Genomic DNA, 11,181 nt, shown 5'->3' on the forward strand with positions numbered 1-11,181 from the left:
GGAAAGAATGTCTACTTAAGCCCCCTTCAGAATTGTAGGAGGAGTTTGATGCCTCTAGGTTCTTTAACTATTCATATGTCTTAGGGTTGCATATTGGTGAGACCCCGTAAGATTAAAGATGATGCTATGACTCCTACAGGATGCGGCTTCATGCACTGTATTGCCTCCTAGACTTATGTTATATAGGCTTTCCTTAAGGAAGAAGTAGTATTTCCTTCATCACGTGCGAGCTTTATTGTCGAACTATGTTATTTATTAATTCATTCATGTCTTGCACAAAGAGGTTGGTTTGCAACAATTAAAATCTATGCATTGACTATGATCCTGGTATCACTTAAGGTTTGAACTTCAGTTCGCCTTTTTGGAGTAACGAAATAGAACCTACAAACATTGGATGCGGAAAGAGATCTTGATGTAGCGGAATGCTGGAGATGACTTTATCGTGCCTGTTTTGAGGAATGGACAGTGGATCTATAAAAAATTAAGTGGCTTTGGAGCCTGGCATTATAGGAAGATCGGGAAGTCGGATATCTTAGAATCAAAGTTTATCTATAGTTGAAGTAGATTAAGAATAAAGACATGTGGTTAGGATTAAGGAGATGTGAACTTTTAGGTCAAAAAAGCTCTTTGGTTTGACAAATCGGTGGGTGAATGTTCAAACGTGAAAGGCGTAAGAGTCTCTATCGTTTCTCATAGACATTGCCAATATTTTGCTTGTGAACCAAAATTGATAGGAGATTGAAGGTTGCAAGTTGAACAATGGACTTAAGCTTTTGATACGGTGAAAGAAGGGTTGACCTGCATGATTGACATTTCAACCAATTAGTATGAGAGTAAGATGAGTGAAAGAAGTTTGACTTTGAATTGTACATGGAAAATGACGTGCTTCCTCTCTTTATATAATATAGTGGTTATATCACCTTGCTGGTCTTTAGGTGTAAGATGCAGAGGTCTGTTAGATGGATCCTATATCTGAATCAATTGTGTTATAACACATGGTAACACTCTTGTTCCGCAAGTGACTTTAGTAAATCAGCATGTTGCTTTGGACCGCAATTATTGGGCCTTCTAACCGGCCCATAACAGTACTAGTTAGAATTTTATAATTTCAAAGAATACATCAATGAATTTATTTTACCTTTTATTATTATTATTATCATTTAATATTATTTAAAACAATTTTAAAAAAATCAAATATACTTATTAATTGTTAAAAATAGTTTTCAAAAACTAGTCTACCACATGAACTTTTCCATTTTGATTTATAAAACATATTTATAAAATTAGATTACCAAGCATTTTTATTTTCATTATCTTCGTAAAAAAACTATTTTTAAAGCCTAATTTATGAATTAGATTTTCAAAACTAAAAGTGATTTTCAAAATTCATAATCCTTTGATTTTCAAAATTCCATTTATTCAATCATTGAATTTGAGACTTATTTGAATGAGTCCACAAGGTGATTTTGAAATACACTAGTAAATTGAAACTCTATCATCTATTTTTTTTTCTATTATCAAGAATGAGTTAAAAAATTAACTCTTAAAATTGATTGTAATATTTAATTAAAAAATCAATTTAAATAAATAAATAAAAACGATAATTTTTTAGTTATGTTATATTATTATGAATTCTTAAGCTGAGCTACAAAGATGATGCATTAAATAAGTATAATACATTATAATTTTATATTTTTTTGTCCGAAAATAAAGTGATATTAATTACTAAAAATGTATAATATCAGGTTGAAAACTACATTAATATTGTATTTTTTTAAAGAACCAACACGATTTATCTTTTGTCTTTTTTTTAGGTGCAATTAAGTAGAAAAATTGTTTAATTTCAAATTAATAAAGTAGTCATTGAGCTATAAATACATGTAATAATTATTATTAGAAAATTTGTTACACAAGCAACTTAAGAACCAATACTATTTTATGGTATCAAACCAAACACCTAATTTTGGCTCGGATATTGTTGATCATACAATCTTAATAATACAATATTTCTACTCACTAATGAACCTTTTCACCCTTTGTTGTTACTTTCACTTACCATGGTTCGATTCAAATTTATTATGTGTACATTTTCCATGATTGTTGTCATGGCTCATTGCCAACAACAAGGTCCAGAAACTATTCCAACTATTGGTGTTAATTGGGGTTTACTATCAACTAATCCAATTGATCCTCACATTGTGGTGAACATGCTTAAGGACAATGCAATTAAAAAGGTTAAGATTTTTGACACAGATCCTTGGATTTTAAGTGCTTTTTCTGGCACAGATATTGAAGTTATGGTTGGAATTCCTAATGATCAATTAAAAAAAATATCTGGCGACATGGATGAAGCTGAAGATTGGGTTAAAAATAACGTCTCCAAACATATGCATGATGGAGGAGTCAATATCAGGTAATTTTTCTTTCAAACAAATCGTAAATTTAAGAGTTAATCATCATTTTAATCATGAAATTGGAGTGGATAAAAAATTCATATAACATGAAATTGTTACGAATCGATTAATGTAACAAGATACTTTTATTTTTCGAATTAATTTTTTAATTGAGAATATATATTTATAATTATTGTTTATTATTATGTTGTGAATTATTGTAGATATGTATCTGTTGGTAATGAAGCCTTCTTGACAGCTTACAACGGATCCTTTGTAAAAACAACATTTCCAGCAATGGAAAACATTCAAAAAGCACTTAATAATGCTGGTTTAGGAAACAAAATAAAGGTGACATCGGCATTAAATGCCGATGTATACGACACGACTACAGATAAACCATCAGGTGGACATTTTCGGAAAGATATTTATGATGCTATGAAACAAATAGTGAAATTTCTTGATGAAAATAACTCACCATTTTTAGTCAACATATACCCTTTCTTAAGTCTATACCAAAATGATGATTTTCCTAAAGATTATGCATTCTTTGATAGTACAAGTAGAACAATTACTGATAACAACGAACGATATAGTAATGTGTTTGATGCAAACCTTGATACACTTGCTTGGGCATTAAAAAAAGCTGGTCACCCTAAAGTTTCAATCATGATTGGTGAAATTGGTTGGCCAACAGATGGGAATAAACATGCTACTATAACTAACGCAAAAAGATTTTACAGCGGTTTTCTCAAGAAATGGGCTAGTAAAAAAGGTTCTCCACTTCGCCCTGAACCAAAGGTTGCTTATTTATTTTCTCTTGTTGATGAGAACACGAAAAGTGTTGCACCTGGAAACTTTGAGCGTCATTGGGGAATGTTTCGCTATGATGGAAAACCTAAATTTCCAATTGATCTTTCTGGAAAAGATCAAGAAAAAATGCTTGTTGGAGCGAAAGGAATTCGCTACTTAGAAAAAAAATGGTGTGTTCTGAGTAAGGACATAAAGAACATGAGCTCGGTTGGTCCTGCGGTGAGTTATGCATGTTCATCAGGTGATTGTACGAGCTTAGGTCCCGGTTGTTCTTGTGCAAGTTTGAATGAAGCTGGTAATGCATCATTTGCTTTTAATCAATTCTTTCAAAATAATGAACAAAGTGTTGAGGCATGTGATTTTGATGGCCTAGCTACTATTGTAGAAAAAGATCCAACACCTTCAAATGGAAATTGTGTGTTTCCTATCCAAATCCAGAGTGGTGGCACCATGCTTAGAGGAAAAACTTATATGGTTAAAGGCCTTTTGATTGGGTTTCTATTGTTTTTTATTACATTTATATAAAAGTATGCATGTGATTAGTATGAAAATGATTAGTGAAACTAGATTACATGTAAATTTAATTTTGTAGAGCATGTAAAAAATTTTGAAGGTTTGAAATAATATTAACTAGTTCTATGGCCCGTGCGTTGCACGGGTTTGATTAGAATTTTGATCTTAATAATTTATATATATAAATTATATCATATAGTTAAACGTATTTTTAAATTATATTAAATATAAACAAAATTTAAAATATATGAGAATTTCTAATTATATATATATATATATATATATATATATATATATAATTTCAATTATGTTCTATAAATTTGAAATTTTTCATATATTTACGAGAATAATGCAATATTATAAAAAGTGTTATATTAAATTATTTGTAGATAAATATTTATGATTAATCATTAAATTCATATACATATAAGAGTATATCAATCTAAATTTCAGTTATTCTTTTAGTATTATTCTATAACTTATAAAACCTAAGATTTTTTTATTCAATGTCATGTCCAAAAAAAGTTTTAAATAGTATATTCTATACATATTTTTTAAAAATAAATCATATTATATCTTATCATATTGGTTTTTATTTGCTGTTCCTATATTAATCAAGTAACTCCATCCATATTTTTATGATTTTTATGATTTTTTTGGATTGTTTATTAATACTATTATTTATTATAGGTTAACTATCTTAATAAATTAATTATTTTCACTTTAATATTAAAATTAAAGAAAAATAATTTTGTAAATTAAAATAAAACTTTAAAGAGTTTTTTTTTTTAATTTTATAGGTATTAATGATTTTAAAACTTATTAATTTCAATTATTAATTTTTTAGCGAAGTTTTCTTAGTTTTTTATTAAATAGTGATATTTTGATTCTTAAATATACTTTTATGATAAAAAAAATGTAGATTAGTCCTCATATTTCTCATTCGTTAAAAAAAAAGTAATTATTCATAATACATATTAGTTATATAGGTATATAATGATAAATCAAATACTTTATCATTACATAATTTTGAAAGTAATATTCAGAGTTTAGTAAGTGACAACTAAATTGATTATAACTTACAACTACAATTTATTTTGCAATTTTATTTTCCATAAATAATTATGCATTTTAAAAGAATATATAGAGATATAGTTAATAATTATTATGATATTAATAACAATAATTATAATAATTTAATAATAATAATAGTAATAATGTCATTACTATATTAATATTTTTCTATAATACACTTTTTTTTTGAAATACTATGTAATACACTTAGTACAACATGTATCATAACTATATCAAAATATATCATTATTATCATTCTCATTTATTACACAATAAAATATATTGACAAATGAGACACATTTTTTATGCATATATTATTTTTGAAGTCCTTTGAAGATCGTAAAAAATTAAGTAAATAAATTAAATCAAACATATATTTCTCTAAAATATTTTGGTTAAAGACATATATTTACATGAGTTTTCATTTTTCACATGATTTTCAAATAGTAAAAATAAATATGTAGCAACAATATAAATTTTCTTTCTTCTTTTCATTCACTAAAAAATTGTTACATTCAAATTAATCAATGTAAAGAAGAGAAAAATGCAGAAATAAATAGCATAACAATATATTTATACTCAAGAAAGTTATTGCAAAATAATATAACTAAAGTATTTACATAACTAATATAACAGAGTAAAGTTGAGTCTTAAACCTGTCACATAAATCAAAGAACAATTAGCATATATATGTTCAAAAATAACAAAATAAAAATAAAAATATAGATACAAAATAAAAAATTAGGTACCTTGTGAACTTTGTTTGAATAAAAGGATAACGATCTACAATAAAAAATACAAAATAAAGTAGAGTTAAAATATAGATAATTGTTATAATAAAGTAAGTGGAGTCACCTACAATATAAAACAAATCATAGTTAAAACTTAGTGAGAATAAGAAAAATAATCGAAAGTATCAATTGTTTGAAGAGAATGATGAAGACTTAGTCAAAATATATAGTATAAATATGTCAAATTCATTCACCAAATACACATTCGTATATATAACAGACAATAATGGTTACTAAAAACAAAATAAATCTTATTAAAAACTGTACCTCCAAATTTTACTAATTAAAACTTAGGCTTAATTGCAACTTTAGTCCCTCTATTTTGATTGATTAAATAATATTATTTTAATTGAGATTAAAAACTGTAATTTACTGTTTAACTAATTATAATTTATCATTAATTAATACTATTGTAAGTGAGTGATAAAGAATGAAAAATATTATAATTTATCATTAATTAATATTATTGTAAGTGAGTAATTTATCTTTTAAACATAGAAATTTGTAAAATAGATGAAAAAAAAAGAATGAAAAATATGAAAAAAAATATTTAAAAGCTGGTGCAATAAAGAAAAAAAATTATTATTCATATAAAATTGATATTTGTCTTAAATGATTATATTTAAAAAATAATCATTTAAGATTTTTATTTTTAATTAATTTTGATTATCATAATGATTTATTAAAAATTTTGTATAATAACACTTCATAAATGTTATAACGGATAATTTTAATATATAAACGTTTTTATTAATATAATTGATGAGTTAAAGGTTTAATGTTACTTAGAAAATGAGTGGTTAAAGTTAAATTGAAAAATAATATAAAATATTTTAATTTAAATTAATTTAGTATATATATCTAAAGTAATTATAATCAATATGAGAATAAATAATGATTTACAAAATTTTCTTTTTATTTTCATAATGATTATTAAATTTTAGTACAATCAAACTCAATAATTATTATAACTGATAATTTTTATATTTAAATATTGTAAATTTTTTTATTTATTTTTTATTATAATAATAATTTGTGTAACTCATTTAGAAAACACATTTTTTTAAAACGATACTTTTATTTCATCTTTATTTTGAGAAGTAAGTTATTTTTTAAACATAATTTTTTTTAAATAAATGAAAAATAAAAGAAGAAAAATAGAAAAATAAAATTAGAATTTAGCATGAACTAATTTAAGATTATCTATCTTATCGTAAAAATTGATTATCTAAAATATATTTAAAATTTACTTATATATTTTTTAAACTTGAAATATAGGCTAGATTTCAAGATTTTATAAGTTTGAAAGATTTTTTTAATAATGACTTTTATTTGGATATTTTTAATAGTGGTAATTGAATATTATATTATTAATATTAATATTATTATTATTATTATTTTATATTAAGTAGAAGTAGATTATTATTATTATTAACTAAATATTATATTATTATTAATAATAGTGGTGGTTTAATATTATTATATTATTATTATTTATTTTGATATAGAGTTTGTGACATGTGGCTAGGATTGTTTTCAAAATGACATGTGGTTAGGATTATTTTCAAGAAGACATATGCTTAGGGTTGCCATCATGACTTCCTTATCATAAAATATAATAAAGCAAAAGGAGTTTTATGGTAAGTTTGCCATTTGTCAAAAAAATAGAGCTCTTGCTATTTTAAAAAATCATAAAATATAATAAAGCAAAAGGAGTTTTATGGCAAGTTTGCCATTTGTCAAAAAAATAGAGCTCTTGCTATTTTAAAAAATACTATTAATGGAAATATTACTATAATTAGCGTTATGTTTTTTTTAATATTTCATTAATTTCTGGTTATTATTATTTATTGAAGACTTTGTTCACCTTTTCCTTCCACCAATCAACAACAACAAGTAAATTTTCAAATTCTTTCTCTTTTTCCAACACAAACCTATTTGTATTTCTTTGTATTTTCAACACAACAATTAAAACAAATATAACTAAACCAATTAAACAAGTTACAGCAAATCACATATGCATTCTATCTCCATCGTACTCTCTCCTTTTCTCATTTAAACTACATCCTCTCTCTCTCTCTCATTAAACAACAAAAAGGAAAATTGAAACAAAATCTCACACAATTTCAACACCCAACAACAAAAATTGAACAAATTGCAAAGATTACCTCACAGATGGGGTTGTCGGTGCTCGGATGCAGAAGAGGCAGCGATGTCGTAGTGGTTGCACAATGGATCTCGCGATGGTGCCTGAATTTTGCGTCGATCTGAACAGTGGTGATGATGTCGTTTTCTCGATGGTCTTTGTTATTTCCCAGCGGTGAAGCATTGAAAACCACAGTGAGTTATATAGTGGTTCAGACTTCAGTGTGACTTTTTTTTTTTGAATAAAGACTTCAGGGTGACTTATCTTCTTCCTTTTTGATCAAAATCTTTTATTATTATTTTTCCGTCTTCTCGATGGTATTAGAATGCACACTCACGATAAGGTAACTTCAATTGTTTTATAGCATCTTCTCACTTTTAAGCATGTATTTCTTTCTTTTGTTTCCTTTGAATAAAGCTTATGCTATGCAGCTTGTGTTTGTGAGTGATATTCCATTGCCACTAAATTGCAGATATATGGTTGCAAAATCAGCTTTTGTCTCATTCAGAGCAAGTCCTTAATATGTGTTTATTTTTATGTTTATTTCCTTTAGTTTACTGAACTATATCATACTCATTGAGAAATTCCACACCACTTATGATTTGGCTTAATGTTGATCTTCATGATTTTTAATTCAAACTGTTGGATATTTGATTATGTCATTCTCTGTTGTAATTTGAAGAGTGCACTAATTAGTTAATTTCTTTGTTACATAGATAGTGAAACCAACTTTGTTCCGGAAGAGACAAAAAACATAACTGTGGATTCAACAATGAAGAAACTCAGTGAGCTTGGTAACAAGTAAGGACTAATATGTGAAATGATTTTGTTTCTTTTTGCTTCTTGATCTAAGTTTTCTCAAGATAAAAACAACATTTTTTTGTAATTAAATCTATTAATTTTTATAGGAATATGTAGTTGTTTGTTTTTTTCACTTGATTTTTTGAAACTGTAATGGCTGAGAGATGTTCATCGTTTCCAGTTTGTCTCTTCTCATAAAGATTATGCATACAATTCGATTTACAGATCTAATTTTCAGTTTTGATTCACTGTAACAAACAACTGGTTCTCCATACTTTTGGTTTGCACATTTAGATGGTCCTATATGTGAACCATTTTCTTCATGTTGTGCTTGGTTTAAAACCATGAGCCTTATAGCCGGGATTGGGACTCAGGTAAATGAACAAATTTGGTTAAATTTCATTGGTTGTTTCAAAACTCTCATTCATTCATTCAATTGCTAAAGCCGTTTTCCTCCTCTCATTTCCTCCTTTGATTTTCGTTTTAACTTCAAAGCATAGAAGAGACAAAGGTATTTTCCTCAACCCCCATATTCCTTTAATGTAATATATGTTTTAAGTCATTTTGTGTGTGTCAATAAGCTGTAGTGTGTAGTATGCATAAGTAATTCTTTTTTTAGTTCGCATGAGTTGTTAAGTTTGCGTGACTTGATTTCTGACTGAATGCTTCATCGTCCAAATAACTTATCCTTCTTTCTTTCAGTTTGAGTTTGTTTTTGAAGTTTGTATGAGTTTATGACTGATTGTGTGTGTTAGAAAAAGTTCAGGAATGAATTTTTAACTTTGTTTTGCTTAAAAATTAGTTAAACAATATTTTCATTTTTTTTGTACTGAGTTAAAGACCTTTGTGTGAGTTAGAAAAATTGAATGAAGAGATTTGTGAATGAGTGATTTGTGAGTTTATTTTGTCCTTATTACATTAATTGAGTTAAAGTCTGGCTTTTTCCAATTTTCATGACTAAGATGCTTAAGAAAAAGTTTCTTCATGTCTCTACATTTAAGAGAAATTCTGGTTTCTAGCTGCATTTAAATACTTTTATATTTGTGTTATTTGCATTACATTTTCAAATGCTTTTGAATTGAATGGAATACATTTTTTTAGCCCCTCAAAGTTGATTTTACATTGGTGCTTCTACACCAAAAATATTTAGCAGAAAAAATACTATTTGCTCATCCAATTAATTCTACAATAAACAAGATTTGAATTTTAATTTATGTTAGGTTGCTCAATCAATAAGCCATGTCATTTGGTTATATAGTATTCCAACCAATTATTTGTAATCAAACAATTATTTGTAATCAAATATTGATGTCATGTACTATACAGATTGCTTAAAAAATGACTTTCATGAAGTTAAAATTTGTTTCCTTAATATTTTGCATTTTTCTTTCAAATGTCAACATCACTTGCAGGTTTTGAAGTAGTCCAAACAAGATCAAAACACCATTGTTTCAACTATCCTTTTAGTTACATGCATCAAAGGATGAGAATTGACTTTAATATGTACGTGGTGGATTTCATGAGGGGTTTAGGAGAGATTGGGGAAGGAAAACATTGGAACTCATTAAGGGCTTACAACTATCCATAACCCTAAAAATTTACATAATCATTTCTATTTTTATTATTTGGTTGAGGTTAAATATTGTGTTGATATAAAACTGAAACAAATACATTTTTTAGTTGGTATTCCTTTAAGCTATAAGTCTATGTAACTATCAATATTTACACATCTTTCACTAACTTGAGATTGACTACTATCCGCTAGAGTTTTTTTAACAAGTATGTTGCATATATAGTTTCTTTTATAAATAGCTAAATTATTACATTTAAAGTAACTTTAGTCCATATATAGTGTCCAATTTAAATGTTAAATATTTTGGTTGGGCTAACTAAATTCAAAACTTATATGACTTATAAGCAAACATATAAGACAGTTCAAAATAGTTTACTGAAATAACTTATTTCTATAAACTGTTTTCACTTGATTTCTATAAGTTTTTTAAATGGTGATTACCACACTTATATATTTAATTTAATATAAGACTCTGAATACACTTTAAAATGTCTAGAATTTTTTGACCCAAATAATTTAATAGTGATAGAATGATACCAAATGAATCTTATATAAGTTTTAATACAATTTTTATGTGTACTACTATTAGCAAAGATAATTTTTAATGTTACCATAGTTTATTTATAGATTATAAGAAGTTATAAAATATTTTTTAGCATAAGATTTTTAAGATTTTTATCCCGTGCCTTGCACGGGTATATTCACTAGTATATATATATATATATATATATATATATATATATATATATATATATATATATATATATATATATATATATATATATATATATATATATATATATATATATATATATATATATATATATATATATATATATATATATCATAGATAATAATATTTCTAAAGGAGTTCTTTGGCAAGTGAGATACGTGTCACTCCCTGGTGCTTTGTTACACTTTTTCAATTTTTCTAAACTTTCTATTAATGGAAACTTATTCTTAACTCAATTAATAATTTTATTTTTTATTCAATTAATTATTTTATTAAATGAATAAATGCATTTGTCTTATTGGGAAGCTGAAACATCATTTTTTCTTTCAAGGGTTACACGATAA

General features: G+C 25.8%; 1 protein-coding gene across 1 annotated transcript; it reads left to right on the top strand.

The window, feature by feature from the left end:
- Positions 1 to 2,051: 2,051 nt before the first annotated feature.
- On the top strand, positions 2,052 to 3,734 carry LOC131607580 (glucan endo-1,3-beta-glucosidase 8-like). The gene is made up of 2 exons (XM_058879563.1): positions 2,052 to 2,413; positions 2,618 to 3,734. The coding sequence occupies exons 1-2, from the start codon at positions 2,058 to 2,060 to the stop codon at positions 3,729 to 3,731; spliced, it is 1,470 nt and encodes a 489-aa protein (XP_058735546.1). The 5' UTR covers positions 2,052 to 2,057; the 3' UTR covers positions 3,732 to 3,734.
- The last annotated feature ends 7,447 nt before the right edge of the window (positions 3,735 to 11,181 follow it).

The sequence above is a fragment of the Vicia villosa genome, linkage group LG5, assembly GCF_029867415.1.
Source record: "Vicia villosa cultivar HV-30 ecotype Madison, WI linkage group LG5, Vvil1.0, whole genome shotgun sequence".
NCBI lineage: Eukaryota > Viridiplantae > Streptophyta > Magnoliopsida > Fabales > Fabaceae > Vicia > Vicia villosa.

Coding starts and splice junctions, on each gene's coding strand:
- LOC131607580 (XM_058879563.1), top strand. CDS start 2,058: ATGGTTCGATTCAAATTTATTATGTGTACATTTTCCATGATTGTTGTC. Junction 2,414..2,617: donor GATGGAGGAGTCAATATCAG/GTAATTTTTCTT, acceptor GAATTATTGTAG/ATATGTATCTGTTGGTAATG.